Below are 17,382 nucleotides of genomic sequence, written 5' to 3'. Positions count from 1 at the left end.
GTCGATCACAATTAAAACCGCAACTGTTAGGACGACATTTTTTGGCTCGGTAACGGCAAAATATTTTAAACAGGTGGTTTTCTCACCCGGTGTTTGGAGTGGGGTAAATGACCAGGAAGCAGGCGGTGAAGAATCCAAGGAGGGAGCCACCAGAGGCCACCATGGGAATGACACGGACGCTGCCGACTGCTTCCACTACAGCACCCAGAGCTGAGGCCGCCAAAATCTGACTGATGTACACCTGCAACATTACATGTGGATTATATTAAAACACAATTGTCTCAGTATAATATAAATACAATATATTAGACTCAATTAAATACTTTTGGTACTGTAAAGACAATGTGAAGACGCACTTGGCAGGATAAGATGGCACAGTCGATGCCAAAGCCTCTCCGGGAGTTACCAGGACTGTGCTGGATGTACTGCAGGAAGCAAAGAAAGTTACAGTTACAGTTAGTAGTCCTAAATAAATACGTAAAATGCTCTGTGTGCATTTCGATCAGTTAATGAATGCCACTGAAATCTAAATATTAAAAAAAAAAAAAGTTTCTGATATACAGTATTACAGACTGTTGCAACACAGAGAAACACATAAGAGAATCGATCATTTTTATTCATCGTAAATAATCCTTATGTCGCTTTTTTAACTGACATCTCTAACTTGAAACACATCCAAATTAACAAGTTGCAATAATTCATCTTTAGCTTGACAGCAATTTAAAAAAAACCCAAAAAAAACACAGTGAATGAGGGTTACAAAGAGAACAAAGATAAAAATTAGTTTGCTTGAAGATAAACTTTTAAAGAATAAGTCTCACTTTATTCCACATTTTTCTTTTCTTTTCTTCGCAAATACATAAACTTAGCACAAAAAGTAAGGAAATTTGTGTTTGGTAGATTATTTTTTTGTTGTAACAATGCTTCTTGGCAATAAATCTTATACTGTTAGAAAGTCTGTTTATTTCCCTTTTGAATGGTGCAACATTTGTAAGGAACATGCATTTGTGGGATGAGCAGCAGAGCTGAGTATGTGGGTTACGCCCATGAAAAATATGCCAAATCTTCTCTGCCAATGCCAAACAGCTTATCCTGCCATTGACTCTTGTTTGGTGTTTAGTGGATTGGATGATTGAAGTTTGAAGAAACAAGACATATTGGCAATTTACCAATTTATTCATTTAACAAACAGGAGCCTCGGTAGCGTATGGAAGAACCATACACAGCCACAACAGCCTGGCACCTCCTCCTCACGCTGGTCACCAGCCCGGTCACACTCTGCTGTGGGATGGCATCCCATTCTTCAACCAGCATTTGTCGCAAGTCAGCCAACGTGGTTTTGTTGGTCACTCTGGCACGAACAGCACGCCCAAGCTGATCCCACAAGTGTTCAATGGGGTTGAGGTCAGGACTGCTGGCAGGCCATTCCATCCTCTCCACTCCCAAATTCTGGAGGTGGTCTCTGATAAACCCCACCATCCGACAAATGCTGGTTGAAGGATTGAATGCCATCCCACAGCAGCGTGTGACCAGGCTGGGCATTCTCCAAATCACACACTGGCCAAAATATTCACTCCTCATGCCTAAACCTAACCGTAGAAGGCAAGGAGTACTAGCCAATCAGAGGCAGAGTAGGGCAGGTCTTCGCAGAATGCGGGTGGAAAAAAAAAAAAAGGTGGCCAACTCGTAGTTTGGTAAAAGCTTTTCACCTAAATTTCAGACATTTGTGCCTCATCTTAATGAGGACAATCATGTTTATACATTAAATGTGCCAAAAGGCATATTTACATCTTCAGTCTCTGAGCCAGTTGATGTTACACATTAATTTGAATATTTCTGTACCTCTTTCATTTCGTGATATTGTCCTAGCAGAGCGTAAGGACAGTAGGAGATACTCATGGAGATGATGCCCATACTGCTAATCATCACCATGGAAACGTAAACATTAGGGAAGATCGCCATGACAGCCGTTCCTATGGAGGGAAAAAAGAAAGATATCAATTCAAGAGTTTCTTGTTAGCGTAGCTTATGGCTTAAAGCCTAAAGCAGTCTTATTCTACTCTTTTCATACCTATGGAGAATCCAAGTGTTCCCAGGATGTAGATGACCTTGATGCTCAGGTCAAAGTTATCCAGGTATTTCTGAAGGATAGCTGGATAAAATAATGAAGAGAAAAGAGGAGAGAAATAGAGAGTAGTTGATTGTTTTGTTACTCTTCCATTCTGAAGCTGAATAACAGCCACATTTGAGCGATCTGGCGCGTTTACGTTTCTGTGTGTGTGAGTGTGTGTTGTCACCTGAGCATGTAGCAGCAGTCATGGCATATATAACCAGTCCCCAACATCCCATTTGAACTCCTCTGTGATAATTTTCCAGCGCAGTAGAGTTAAGAGGAGCCTGCGAGAAAAGGTACAGGTTTAGTTTTTATTAGAGCTGTGAACACGAAAAATAACGGTTAAGATGGATCCTGCTGTAGAGAGTTTGACATGATAGACAGTATATAACATATGAGAATACCAGAATATGAGATAAAGTCTTAAGGAAAAATTTTGTGGCACCTTTGGGATTATTTGGGATTTTTCTGACATAGAAGTGAATTTACAAATGCTTGATTGTTACCAAAATGTCTGATAAACTCTAAATGGCTTTTAATTTATTTGGAACCATTTTCTATCACTTTAGATATTAGAGATTAAGTAACAATGCAGAGTACATATATTCAGGTCAAATAATGAATCACTTCACTTTGTTTTTCTATTGTTCTTTTTCTTAGATTTCAGCAGTCATGCTAGTGAAGCAATTAAATTTCAGGGTAATGTAGGGATTATATCTGTTATATATGTTCTTTGCTCTTACAGTAGGATCTCCATGGTAGATGACTTGTCCCATGAAGTCTGTGAAGAAGAGGGCCTCAGCGATGATGGAGAACCAGGTGAGCAGGTGACAAACGCACAGCCGCAGCAGCTCCGGAGGCATCTTCAGCATGGAGAGCCACAGCAGCCGCACGGTGGTCTCCACCTGACGAGAGGAGGAGGAGAATTAATGAAACATCACACAAAATACTACAGAAAAGATACGCTTCACAGTGGAGGGAAATGACAGTGTTAGCTTGTTGCCATGGTTACAGGTACAAGCACAAAAACCTTGAATTTCCTGACAAAACATAAGTCTGTTGCTTGGATTCCTCAAATTTATTGTTATTTATTTATTTATTTGTCAGCATGTGAAAAACAAAAATGTTCCAGCTTAGGCTAATTCAAACTGAATCAAACTGCAGTCTGATGTCCATTTTGTTCTGTACAATGTGTCAAGTTAGTGGTAGTTAGTACTGATGCTATCATTAGATAGTAATAAATGTATATATATGCATCCATCCATTTTCTGCTGCTTATCTGGGACCGGTTCGCAGTGAAAACCAGACATCTTTCACCCAGGCAACAACCTCCAGCTCCTCCTGGGGGATCCCAAGGCATTCCCAGGTCCCTCCAGCATGTTCCGGGTCTGCCCCAGGGTCTCCTACCAGTTGGACACGCCTAGAGCACCTCCAGAGGGAGGCGTCCAGGAGGCATCCTAACTAGGTGCCCAAATCACCTCAGCTGGCTCCTTTCGATGCAAAGGAGCAGCTATATATATTATATACTAGTAATAATTTCATCCCTCTGCTCCTCACCTCGCCCTCTTCACTCTCTGCATCTCCGCTGGAAGAGTTTGTGTTTCCACTGCAGTTTCTGTTCCTCCGTCTGTTCCTCCTCCGGTGTCTGGCCTCCACTTCATACAGGTCGTTCATGCTGCGAGACGGCTTGATGAGAAAAGCAGCGTTGGCTCGGCGATAGCGGTAGCGATGGCTCCCCACTCGGCCGTAGTAGGAGAAGGTGCAGGACGGCTGGCGGTAGAAGGTGTGACGGTGACGCGACTGCCGCGTGGGAGCTCCAGTGCTGGCGGCTGATATAAGAGACAGTTTATTATTCTTCTTTAGATATCTCATGGGTTTATGTTCCCATCCAAATTGTGCACTTTATCCATCTGGTAGGAAATTATACAGATTATTTCCACCTTGACAAATACAAATTTTCCCACAGATCCATTGTTTCATTTCCTAATTGCCTCCTCAGAGTTGCTACTCCAGGAAAAGGCACTCAAGATATGGCTAGTTGGTACATCAGTGGCCAAGAAGCTTATCGCTCAACTTTGGATATTTCTACAAACTGTGACAGTAAAACACTGGCTCAGCTGTCTACTGGACATTATGTTTAATGAACTATCAGGATAAATGCAGCTATTTTTACCACTGCTGGTTGGAAGATGGAATAGTAATATTTTTCATCAATTAGATGCATTTTTGTTTTTTAAATATTATTATTAATTTTCTTTTTTTTATTCCTAGTCCTTTTCTATTATGTTCCGTTAAGAGGAGGGGATACAGCATTCTCGGGCAATGTGCATTTCTTATTTTGTTGAACGACTGCTTGATAGCCCAACAAAAACAATGAACACTGAAATAAATACAAAATAGGTCATCATTTAGATTCCTTAATCTTCAAAAAGGACTTTAAATACAAAAAAGTATCTACAATAATAGCATTTAAAATAGCAATAAAGAAGATACTGTATATATTTCAATAACAATATCAATTTCTTAATGTCATTATGTTAATTTAATATACGATTAAGCATTACATATATTATAACATGAAAACACCGACCTTTGACCATGCCAGCACGATGAGCCTGTCCTTTAGCGCTCAGCCTGTTAGCGTTGGTGCCATCTCGATCAGCATTTACACCGGCCAACAGCCGCCCATTCAGCGTCCGCTGCTCATTGAGCTGATTGTTCAGCAACGCCTCCTGTCCCTCGTCATTCTCCATTTCCTGTAAGAATGCAGAGAGGCGGGAAATCTTGGTGGTGGAAGCGTGTGTTTGGTGGTTGCCGTTTTGGGGGCGGAGCAGATCTTGACTTCCTGTGCTGCTGCTGCGTCTGATGTTGGCCAGCCGGGGAGGGGGGGTGGTGCGATTGGCATTGAAGAAGGAAGCGGTCGTAGGAGGCGAGTGGTGATAGGGTGAGAGGCGGTCAGTGAAGATGGACGGCTCGATGTGGCACAGGAACAACGCATCATGGTCTAGGTGGTCAAGGGTTGCGTCTGCCATTGCGAGAACACTGTCACTTTTACCTGGAGAGAGAGGAGGAGAGGGGTAACAAGTTTAGATATGAGGAATTCAGAGAAAAAGGATGAACAACAAGAAGAAGAGAAAAGGGCAACTAGAGTGGCATCTGTCATGTCATGACCACAACTTTTTAAGAGAGAAGACAGAAATTTTATCTCATGAATAAACTAAAAAAACAAAAGCTAATAATTAAACTGCCAGATGGAATAAAATCTGGAAATAAAAAGCTGCAGACTATTAATCTTTAAGTCATATGGTTGATCTAGATGAGCCATCATAACACTGTCTGTTTTACAAGGAGGGACAGAAACAGAGAAAAAGACATAAGATAACAATTATATATCTTTTTTATTAGGAAATTTCCTAAATTAAGTAAATGAACTCAAAAGTATTGTTTGTCATTATTATATTTCCGCCAGTTTCTATGCCATTGTCTGTTTGCCTGTTTGGGGTTTTTAAATCTCACTAGCACAAAGCTTTTTAACTAATAATTCATCATGATTTTTATTGTTTTGTTACTTGGGTAAATAAAGACTAACTGCCTAAGACGACTAAATTAGGCTTACTAAACCTAACAAAGCTGTGATAAAATCTAGTTAAATACTAAGGAATACTGTCTGTCTGAATACTAAGGAAAGGAAAATCTTGCATGCTTCGGAAACACAGGACTACCAGATATGATCATCATACACAGTGATAAATATAATTCAAAATTTCCGGCTGAAAAAAACAGAAAAATAGACGAGACTCTTGAACTTACTTCTCACGAGCTCCACCTCTAGGAAGTCCATGTCCCCGCGCTCTGACTGGTCGTCTCCATAGGGGTCATACAGTTCATAGCTGTCCATCGTTTCATCCTCTCCGATCATTTCCAGCTTGGGAGCGAGAAGTCCGGCCCGGCCGTTGGCAGAAGGTTGAGGGTGGTTGGGATCTGGAGTCTCCTACAAAGAAGAGACCAAGAGAAATGTGTTTTGTGACAAAAGTCATGCTGTGAACAAGTTTTTATAACTAAGATTTTACAGTAAACACACACGCTGTACCTGGTCCAGCCTGTCGTGATGGGGCGAGTATTGCTGCTCCTCGATACTGAGCAGATGCAACACCACAGACACAGAGAAGAGGATGGCGGCGAAGAAGAACAGGATCTGTTCCTGAGACTTGAAGGCTGCTCCCAGGAAGGTGTGTGTCCAGTCTAGACCTCCGAGAGCGTAGCCGACCGCACCGCCAAGACCTGACAGGTGGGGAGGTTTTAACATGTAGATGGACACAAGGGGCATGAGGCATGATTTGTTTCTCATTTACTGAGTTTGTATGAGTCAAATGTGTGAGTCGAGCCTGGTGAACAATTTGTTTTCACATGTTTAGATGTAAATCAGTTTATCATTGACATGACAATGAATTTACATCTTTAATTATTTGTTTGTACATTTTTATGAAGACTTGATATGTAATAATACTACTAGTAATAATAATAATAACCTTTATTTATATAGCACATGACATTCAGATTTCTAAAAACACACTTTTACCTACATATTCACAGCTAAACATGAATTTTAAGTTAATGAATGCTTGTGCAGGAGAGGTAGGAAGCTAAAAACTTATACAAAAGATCTCTCCTAAAAACTCAAAATATTACATTGTTTCATGACAGCGAGTATATTTCTGTGCATTAAACCCTTGCCATGTTTAGTTCCTGTAATATTTCTGTGTGTGTGTGTCAGATATTAGTTGTACCTGCTGAGGCTGCATGGATGTTGAGCGCCATGTCTTGGTCCTCTGCGTCCGCCACGTCTAACAGGTAAGCTCTGATTGGTCCCTCTGTTGCGTCTGCGCAGAAGTCCAACACCACCACTCCCAGCACAGTAAGAACGATTCCTATTGGCTGGCTCCCCTGCTCGTCACCCAGCGACAGACCTGACAGAGAAAGACAGAGATGGAGTTTGTTTTTATTAGTATATGACGAGCAAACCAACAACGGAGCAGCATGTAACAAGATATTTGTGTTTCTGTTTTTTTTTATCTTATAATAATGTGACAGATATTTAGTTTATAAAGGGTAAGTTCACCCAAATTACAAAAGCAAACATATATTCTAACTTACCTGTCAGGGTATCTATAAATAAAATCTATAAATCTATAATAGATGTTTCTATTTCTGAGATTTCTTCCTTCACTGACGGGGCTAACTGAGAAAATATATTTTTTGTTATCTGGATAAAACAGCTCTTAAAAATTGACCTAAAGACCAAGTTAAGCCATTTCTAATATACACACATTTTGATGCGTGTTTGATGTAATGATCATAAAAAAGGAAATAAATATTAAAAGAAAATTATTAATAGTGATATAAAACACACATGAAACAAGAATAAATACATATAAATGCACATTTGACAGATGAATATTAAACTAGAGACTATAATCTCAATCTCTCTACATCCAGGCACAAACATCTGGTGCTGATGTAACCCAGGTCAGAGCTGCACATGTGATCAATAGCTGATTAGTGAGTTACAGCCGTGCAACACAAATACATATACACACACACACACACACACACACACACACACACACACACACATACAACTAGGTCACTGCACATTTCCCATACTGCTTTGCATGATGTGTGTGACCTTGTGTGTCTCATTACATATGTGACCATTCATCTTCCCCTCAAGCTGCTCAACATCTGTGCGTTCGAGAGAGAGACTGAATGAATGTGTGTGAACGAGACAGGGTGACATGGGAAAGCTTCATTAGTCTGTGTGTGTGTGTGTGTGTGTGTGTGTGTGTGTGTGTGATATCATAGGTAGTCTGACGCAGCATGACTTCACAAACTGAAATCCATTAATGTCGAGGAAACAAATGTTCATAGAAGGAGCAACTGTGTGTGTGTGTGTGTGTGTGGGACAATGGAGCGGCACTACTCACTAGCCAAGCAGACAGGAAGTGAAATGTGATTGGTGGAAATGGGGAAGCAAACAGGAAGCATTTCCCTGTGAACTGCCTGCTCCTGTGTTCCCATGTCAACACACATACACACACACTAACACACTCATATACAGGTTACCACATATTTCCCATGTCACCCGGTGTTTTTCACACACAATCATATACATATTTCCATGGAAATATACACATATTTTCTCTCTCCTCTCTTTCTTTTTTTGTACCTCTCACACAGATACAGGTCACTGGTTTTTTCCCATGTCAACCCCGCTGGCAAGGTGCTCACAGACACGCACACAAACACACACACACACACACACACTCGGTGCCCCTAAACGACCCGAGTGCCAACGTCTCTGCAGAAGAATAGAAGGTGGAACAGTATAGAATAGAATTGAATAGAACTGAATAAAATCTGCTGACAGAAAACAGTTCACACAGCACTTGTTCTTGTTATTTATAACTCCTTTGACGATTCATTTCACTTTGTTCTATTTAGAGACGTTTAAAGCCCCAGTTTGTATTGTGATTGTAATTGTGATTCCATTTTTCTTTCCTGCATTGACACACAGGACATTATAAGAGTTAAAAAGTGGATCGAAAAATCTTTACTATTACAAATAATAATCTGAAAAGAAAATCAGAGATTCAATTCAAACTAATTTGATCTGATCTGATTTGACAACAGTGTGTAGATTATTAGATTATTAGATAAATCAGTTGAAATGTTTCAAAGCTGATTTAAATGGCTTGAAATTGAGTGTATGTGTTTTCATGAGTTTCAAAGTCAGTATCTTTTAAAAACTCAATCAGATTCACCTGAGTAAAACCTGGTTGCAAATTTTCAGTCATTTCACGTTAAAAGCAGCATGTTGTCACTCATGGGGCGATGTTGAACTGTGCCTTGTTAGTAGGGCCAAAACAATGATTTGATTGATCTATTATTTACATAGACAATCACTTAGATAATTTGATAGATTTAGCCATTTATCAACCAAAAATGCCAAACATTTGTTGCCACTTTTGGTTTTGTGGATTTGCTGTTTCCCTTTGTTTTGTCATCTTGGGGTGCGAGAAATTAACAATTTTCTGACAATATGGACAAAAAAAGCAAAACAAACCAACAAAGTAATAGATTAATAGAGATTAAACACAGCTCGACTTGGCTTAACCCAGACTTAACGTCGGCTCAGCACAAATCTAATTTCCTATCTTCTCTGTTGAGTCATGGTGCATTTAGTCGTTAAAGTCCCCAGGGATGTTTGCAATTATTTTAAGTGCTTATTTTATTTGTACAACATACAGCCTCTATTTAACATCCATTGCCTCAATTTTGGCCAATATGCCCTTCAGTATTGATTGAGGTTGGGAACTGGGACAAAAAACTACAGTAGAACCAGGGAGAGTACTGAAGAAAATATTACCGATGACATAAACTTACTTCCAGTTTTTTTGCATCTTAATTGGTTTTTATCAATCCTACATTGCAGCCTAAGTGTCTATTATAATATAGTATAATTATATATATATATATAGTATAATTTGTTTGTTCACAGGAAGGGAAAAAAGGAAAAACATCTGCAACATCAGTCAGTTTAGATGTTTGACGCACAGATGACATAAAACCCATGTCTGTTTACATGTGCACTTGCAACACATGGTTAATGACATTACAACCGGAATTACGTTGATAGAGATCAATATCTGTGCGGCACGATCGGCAGCTGATCAATATGTTTGATTGGATGCATATGACCTTGGAATGACATCTTAGTGATGTAATAAGCAGAGGGCTTGACTGTGAGCAGCATCAGTCTCCGCAAAAGGACACGACCATCAGTGTGAGGCGGAGCTTTCAGAAAATGATGCTCCGCTGCTTCCAGTAAAGGGAAAAAAAAGTGCATGGTGGGTAAATGAAGAGCGCTCAAATTGTCAGAGTTTAGAGTTTGTTTTCCCACTGAGGCCGTGATACTCCCAAGTGGTTTAGCGAACAACGCTGAGCAGATGCTACAAAGTCAAAAACAGAGGGGACATATTTCAGTGTCAGATAATTAATTTCTATTTGCACTTTTAGTTTTGAGTTTTAAGCAGTTGAGATTCCACAACGCTGCTTTGCAGTTTTTCTTTTGTTCACTGTGAGTCCTTCAAATCATTTTGCGCAAATCAGGTATTGTTTTTAGAGGTGTAATTTATGAAAATTAAGTAAAAAGTTCTTAACAATGAAAATCTACAAGTAAGTTTTCACAATTTGGCTTCAAGTTAAATCTCTGACATTCTCATTAGTATGAAAATGATGACTGATAATGCAAAATGACAGAATGATAATATGAAAAAAAAACTATGTATAAGTAGTGCATCTGTATGTAATCTATGTGCACATGAAGTGTGTCTATAGCGTAACTGGATCCTAACTACTCAACCAACCGTGTTACTAAGTGCTCTGAAAACGGGCGAAATTAGGTGACTTGACTAACCGCTGTAAACTCAGTCATAAGGCGTCATGGGATTGTACAGAATGTATAATTGTTTTGTCATTGAAGCAGTTGTGATGAGGTGCAGCTCACCTTCATGCTTTTAGACTTAGCACTTTACACATGTGACTAGAAGTCATGTCACAAATTGAAAAGGACGCAACACAGCAGGCAGAAGAATCATCTAAAAACTGGGCTAAAAAGGAAAAGAGCCTCCTGCTTGTGATCAGCAATAAATAGTCAAAGCGATTGATGATTCTTAAAAGAAAAGACATTGAAGTTTATCCTCTTTTAGTCACATAAAATAAAAAATTCACTCTGTCACACACACACTTCAACAAAACATAAATGACAAAAATACTGATTGTCACATATCCGCTCACCTATCAGTGATCCATTCAGAAACAGCGCCACTCCGATCAGTGTTCCTATACAGAGAGCCAGGATGAATGGTCTCCGCCTGCCCCATCGCAGAGTGCAGCGGTCACTGGCCGAGCCGATCAGAGGGGTGAACATGAGGCCGAGGACCGGACTGAGGAACCACGTCAAGCTGTAGTACTGCTCTGGAAGACCTGGACAAACACACACACAGACAGGTACAAGTTATAGACAGGTATGCAGACAGATAGAGAGAATATTCACTACCAGTGTGGGTAGTTTAAGGATTTTAGGGCACATTTTGAGAAGATGCTGAGAGATGAACAATAAACACGTCAGATTTGACCCTGAAGTTTTACCGTCTTCCACCAGGGGGTGCAAGTAACATCCTATTTGTTGGTGCAAGAATCACTGTTGCTATGTAATTAGTTTGAATTAAACTGAACATTTTTTAAGCCTTTATGAAGCCAAAAATCAAGTGATTTTACATAAGATTTCAACACATGTGAAACAACAACAATAACCATGAAATATTACTTTATTTATATATTCTACCAAAGTCAAAGTAACAACTTCATAATGATGACTGCCTGGTTAATTGAATGTAAATGGCTGTGATGTTAATTAGTGCATAAATTATAATAAAACAACATTTTCAGCCACATGTGATACCAATGTAAGTGAAAATATACAGCAGCATAAATTGGCTGCTGTGTTTGTTTTGTCACCTCAGTTACCAAAGAGCTGACCTGCGGATGACTTTTTCCAACACCTTTCCTGTTAAAACCGACACAAAAGGTAAAAGCCAAGGCAAGTCGCAACAGCGCGTGACAAGAGGACTCATCTCAGGTCTACTGAGCGTCTCTGTGAACGTTCACTCTGGATTATTGCACAAAGGGCCGCAACATTAATTCCTCTGTACTGGTAAACGAGGGGAAAATGAGCAAGGAGAGTGACGACCCAGTGATCAAGTTTCTCAGGCTTTTGTGAGCAACAGACACAACAGAAAAAGCACAGACAGTGTTTTATCTGTCAAGAAGAAATATGTTTGTTGTGCTTCTTTTGAAAAGTACAAAAGCTCTAAAGTCTTGCTGTTACTTTGGTGTCATTTCTGATTTCTGGTACTTAAGTAAACTTCATCCAACTCAAACTTGAAAGCAGCAGCTCATAAAAAGTAACTGAAAGTCGTGCCGGCTAATAGCAAAAGCAGAAGAAGGATTTTTTTTCTTTTTCTCTCCTAATGCCAAGTCTTTGAGTATTTTAAATTTAAAAAAATATACATTTCCTGAATTTAAAGGAGTGGACGTGAGCTGTACCCACACCTTGCATGTGCATGTGACCTTGTTCCTGAGCATGTGTTTAATTATTGTGTGCCTTGACTTTCCATAGTCGGAAACCAGGTGGAAGTTGAAGACTGACATGCAGACATGTACAGAAACACACAGACACGTCGCACGACAAGGTCTCAAATTAGGATGGAAATAACTTTGTGCCACACACACACACACACACAGGATGCAGCAACATAATGGAAATGCCAACTGTACACTGTGTGGGACATCTGCTTTCAATACCTGTTAATAATATCAGACAACACCTTGCAAACCAGACACACGCAGCCCATCGCCAACAAAACCAGTTCTTTATTAACCTCTAATAAAACCAACAGATACACCATTTAAACCATCATACACACACACAAACTGCTGCCTGTCACTCTCCAAGTCCTTTTCTTACCATTTTCCCTCTCTCTTTCCATCTCACACACACACACATAACCTGAAATTACAACTCCAGTAAATGAGAGTATTATTTTTAAAGACAGAAATTATCTAACATTTACAAAATGTGTTGAATAATTAAAAACATACACATTTTAATATTCATTTTCCAATATCATCTGACAATATATGCATCTTTACAACCCCAGAATAAGAATTTGTGAAGTATTATACTGAGTTTCATGCATCTGTTTAGTAAAAAAACATGTTTTTGCAAATTCATGTGATAAGAATGAATTCTCAGGCCAGGACTTCTTATTATGTAACTTACGGGAGCATGGATGAATTCCTGTGAAATGGGACACATTTCTGAAATCTGCTTTTCGAGGGTCCAGTATCACTGAAATTCAAATCCTGTTTATTATATTTCATATGATTCAGAAATTTATCATTTCTAAACAAAGTTTTGCACTGAATCTAATAAAAATGTCACAGCTGGACATGGATTTGACTGTAACATGTTTCCAATCAGGACAGTGTGAAGCATTTACTAACAGAACTGCTCCAAAATCAGCAGGTTTAATTTGAATTAGGAGAGTGAGTCATCAGCTAGTCAGTGTCCGGCTTTGATGCTGTGTCCATAAGGACTTTCACCTGCTCCTTACACAGAGGGATTCAAGTTTGAGGGTGAGCAAAAGGTTAATCATCTGGTCTTTATCAAAGCTGTTGAGTCAAATCTACAGCGCACAATATCTCACTTCTTTGACAAACTGTTTGCCTTATCTTTCATTGTGCAAACTTTGGGAGTTTGTTTTACCTCCAAACTGTTTTCACTGACTGAAATCCCACATGCTGCCTATTCAGCCCTTTTTTTTTCCTCAAGGCCAGGTGTCCTGCAGGGATTTGTTTTCTGACAGTTGGAAAACCTGATCTGCATCTAAACTATAGCGGTCGCGGCTTTAGCAAAAACCTGAAAAACTCTGTTAATGACCTTTTAATCTATTCTGAAAATTCACCATGAAGATAGGAGATAAAGAAGCTAATCCAGCTGCATCTGCTGAGGGTTGCAAATTTATTAACTGTTCCAAAGTTTTTAACTTAACTACATGTATTTGTGAAACACCACTAACACCATGACCATTTTCCTGTCTAAGAGAATATTTTACAGCCTAAATTATAAATTAATCTCATTGTCGGAGGTTAATTTGCCAAGATAGTTCCTAGTCTGTTCTTGTCCATAGAACTCATAATTACATTACTCACATTGAAAATAAAGCTGTATTTCTATTGTATTGTTTATTACAAAAGCCATATCTCAAGGTGTGTTTTCACATTAATAAATCAATCATCACATAATAAAAAATCATCACACGCCCTTGCATTATCATTGCCAAAATAGCATTAGACTACGCCCTGGGACACAGAGCGGTGATTTGACTGAGCTGCTACTGAGAGGAAGAAGAACAAGAGTAAGTTAAGTGAAGTCAGCTGAATCGCAAATAATTAAATCAAAACTTTATCGTGGTCCCACTGGGAACTTAATGCTGCTCCCCAGAAATACATTAAATGTCATTTGGCTGCCACACTATCTGTCCTACCCCAGAGACAGACAGTGAAGCAGACAATGAGAATATCAACTCACGGATCTGTCCCATCTCTCTTTTTTAATGTCTCTGCCGGCAATTTGAGTGTATGCCAGCCAGTGTTGGCACAAAGAACAATCAATAGATCTGCTCAAAGTTTGGGAGACTTTGCAAACTTTAAGATGGATTGGCAAGTCTATTGCACGTGACATTTTACAAATTTTACTAAGAGAATTTAGATTTTAACTGACCAAACCACATCCTGACAGCAAAAAACAGAGTTCCAAGTGATACTGTAATTTTGTATTTTGTATGTATTTTAAAAAATGTGTTTTGTTAAACGCTGGCGTATTTTTCTTTCTAAAAAGGTAGTTTGTCTCACTCTGGACAAGTGAAAAAAGTTTCCAAAAGCCATAATCCCCTCATGTCATCTCAAAAAAAGTGAGACGATAGAGATGTTGACTGCTGGAAAATGGCTGCAGATCAATACGAGGGCGATGCCACTGATATTTCATTCCTCAGTGAACAATAGGGAGGGAAGAAAGCAGAGTTGATGGTGGCTAATTTGATTGAGAGGACATTAGGCTGTTATTAATTTATAATCCACTTTCATATTTTTCAAACAGGTGTCTTCAATGAGACAAACATCAATAGCTGAGTGCCGTGATATCAAATTATTAAGAGTTAATGACAGAAAATGTCCCCAACCTCCTGCACAGATCCATTAAAAGCACTCTGAGTCGGAGCAGTTACTGACAACAGTCTGAGGTGTGACTCAGTCTGGATAGATTACCTACTGACTGAGGAAATGCATAAAGAAGAAGACTTTGACTGGTTCTTGACAGACAGCAGATTGAGACTGAAGCTCATTTGATTAAGTAAATTCAGGAAAATCTTGCAGCAGCTGGAAGTTTGTTGGAGGAGTTTGTTTATCTGCTAAATGCTGCTGTCATGTGAAAACCTCCCTGTTCCAGTCCTGGTGATTTCCATGTTTTACAGCTGCTGATGAATCACGTGTTATTCTATGGCAGGACTTTCTTTTAAAGTACAGTTTATAGAGTCTAGAGCTGCAACAAGTTTAAAACTAGTTTTCTCTGCTTGTCTAATTGTTCGACAGCCCACATATGGGGGCAGGTGCACAGAGATGGGCCGTTTCATATGTGTCTGATTCAAAAACACCTGCCCCCCTTTCACAACTTATGCCAACTTTAATGTGTGGCTTCAAGATTTTTTTTTCTGCATTTTTGCCTTTATTCGATAGTTGACGGTAGAGAGAAACAAGGAACATGTTGAGAGAGAAAGGAGCTTAACAGGGATCGATTTCTGCGAAAGGGTGAGACTGAGACTAACAGGAGTGTTGTTGGCTTGTTAGTGTTTTTATGAATGCAAATTAAAAGCCTTCATGCAAAACAAATAGATTACAACGTCTTGTGCTGTGGTGTAGCTGCAGGTGGCAGCAAGTTAATTGGGTTTTAACCGAGGTTACATACTGGTGCGCTTTTGGAAATTTTTCACCATGTTTTTCTAAACAAACCAAGTAAACTGCAGGTGGTTACTGACATTTGGGCAGAACCTAACATGCCTTTTCACCACAACCTCCCACCCAAGCTCAAGGTACAGTCGCAGGGGAAAACCCCTCTTAGCTTTGATTATATAGAAACGGATATTATTGCAACACTTCTGTAACAGATGCCTCCATCTTAAATCACCCACTTGATTCAAGGTGCACTGAACACTGCTGGCAGTAAGAAAAAATACCAACCTGCTAAATTATGAAAATATGATGTCACTTTAAATGAGTTCAGTATTATTTACAACAAAATGCGTCATCTGTCTGCGAGTGAATGATGCCAGGAATGTCCATTTCTGGCCCCAGTGATGCAACTATTTTCATTACAGACTAATCAATTTATTGTTTACTCTATCAAATGCCTGAAAATTGCAAATGAAAAGAAGAAATCCAAAGAACAATTTATTCATTATCAAAATAGTTGCTGATTAATTTTCTATTGAACGACCAATTGACTAATTGTTTTAACTGGTTTTATTCCAAAGTGCTTTAAAATGGGCCTTTCATTCACCCAAACATACACTCTTACACGTGTAGTGGCAAAGCTGACATGCAGTGCATTGGATTGGCCATTGGGAGCAGTTGGGCTTAGTGTTTTGCTCTTGAACAGTTCTGTGTGTGGACAGGAGGAGCCGGGGATCGACCGACCAACCTTGTGATCATTGGATGACCTGCTCTAAATCCTGAGCCTTATAAAACATTAATGAATCTCTACCATCCTCCTCTCAAAACTCCACAGGATTATTAAAAAACACAGCTTGAGCTTAAAAATAGAGTCGTCTTTCCTTTTTTGGACATCTTTCTAGCATTTTGAACATCTGTTTTCCCCCAGATAGAGATAAAATGGAGAGTTTGAATCATACCAGCTCCTCTGAGTGGCATTCACACAGGAGTATTACATTACAAAACTTTACACACACAGTTCCTGCTGTCCTGTACAAATGTCGACCTCTGCCTTTCTCGTGAGAGAGCCATGAACAGGGTTTGACCCCTGTTGCCGTGGTGACCAGGTCTTGGGAACCCTGTCACCACGGAGACTCCATCACCTTCGCTTCCTGGCTCCTAATATGGCCGTGTCATTCACACAGCGCTTCCTGTTGTGGGGTTTGTTCAGACTGAGGAAAGTTTTGTTTCAAGCTTTGTTTGTCTCCAATCTTTTTTTTTTTGTTCTCCCCCTTCTTTTTTTCTCTGGCACACACACACACACACACACACACACACACACACACACACACACACACAGAGCAATACATAAACACACACACCTATGTGTTCATAGATACCCGGAAAAACTGAATGTGCACACACAAACACAGACTCTAAAATGCACACACACATACACAAAGACACACACACAATACCTGCTAAGACTCAAAAAGCCATAAAGTAGGAGACAAAGCAGCAGATAGGAATCTGTCTGTCTGTAAGTTTGTCAACATCAAAACAGGAAAACTGTTCCTAATAAACAGTTCTCACACACAGACACACAAACATAATGCAGAAAAACACAGTCAACACCGAGCAAATAAAGACATGTCTCTGTT

The 17,382-nt window shown here is 39.5% G+C and overlaps 1 protein-coding gene across 2 annotated transcripts in view; it reads right to left on the bottom strand.

The window, feature by feature from the left end:
• The window catches only part of LOC137198851 (solute carrier family 45 member 4), a 62,024-nt gene that overhangs the window by 4,434 nt on the left and 40,208 nt on the right, over positions 1 to 17,382 (bottom strand). For both annotated transcript variants that reach the window (XM_067612832.1, XM_067612834.1), the window contains exons 4-15: positions 10,970 to 11,158; positions 6,901 to 7,080; positions 6,204 to 6,394; positions 5,924 to 6,104; positions 4,704 to 5,168; positions 3,671 to 3,942; positions 2,857 to 3,018; positions 2,298 to 2,397; positions 2,072 to 2,152; positions 1,843 to 1,973; positions 357 to 425; positions 87 to 241 (exon numbers count right to left, since the gene is read on the bottom strand). In XM_067612832.1, coding sequence (XP_067468933.1) covers positions 87 to 241; positions 357 to 425; positions 1,843 to 1,973; positions 2,072 to 2,152; positions 2,298 to 2,397; positions 2,857 to 3,018; positions 3,671 to 3,942; positions 4,704 to 5,168; positions 5,924 to 6,104; positions 6,204 to 6,394; positions 6,901 to 7,080; positions 10,970 to 11,158 — 2,176 coding nt within the window. The remainder of the gene's footprint in view (positions 1 to 86; positions 242 to 356; positions 426 to 1,842; positions 1,974 to 2,071; positions 2,153 to 2,297; positions 2,398 to 2,856; positions 3,019 to 3,670; positions 3,943 to 4,703; positions 5,169 to 5,923; positions 6,105 to 6,203; positions 6,395 to 6,900; positions 7,081 to 10,969; positions 11,159 to 17,382) is intronic.

This window comes from Thunnus thynnus, chromosome 15, assembly GCF_963924715.1.
Source record: "Thunnus thynnus chromosome 15, fThuThy2.1, whole genome shotgun sequence".
Lineage (NCBI taxonomy): Eukaryota > Metazoa > Chordata > Actinopteri > Scombriformes > Scombridae > Thunnus > Thunnus thynnus.
This window is presented reverse-complemented; position numbering and strand designations above follow the sequence as displayed.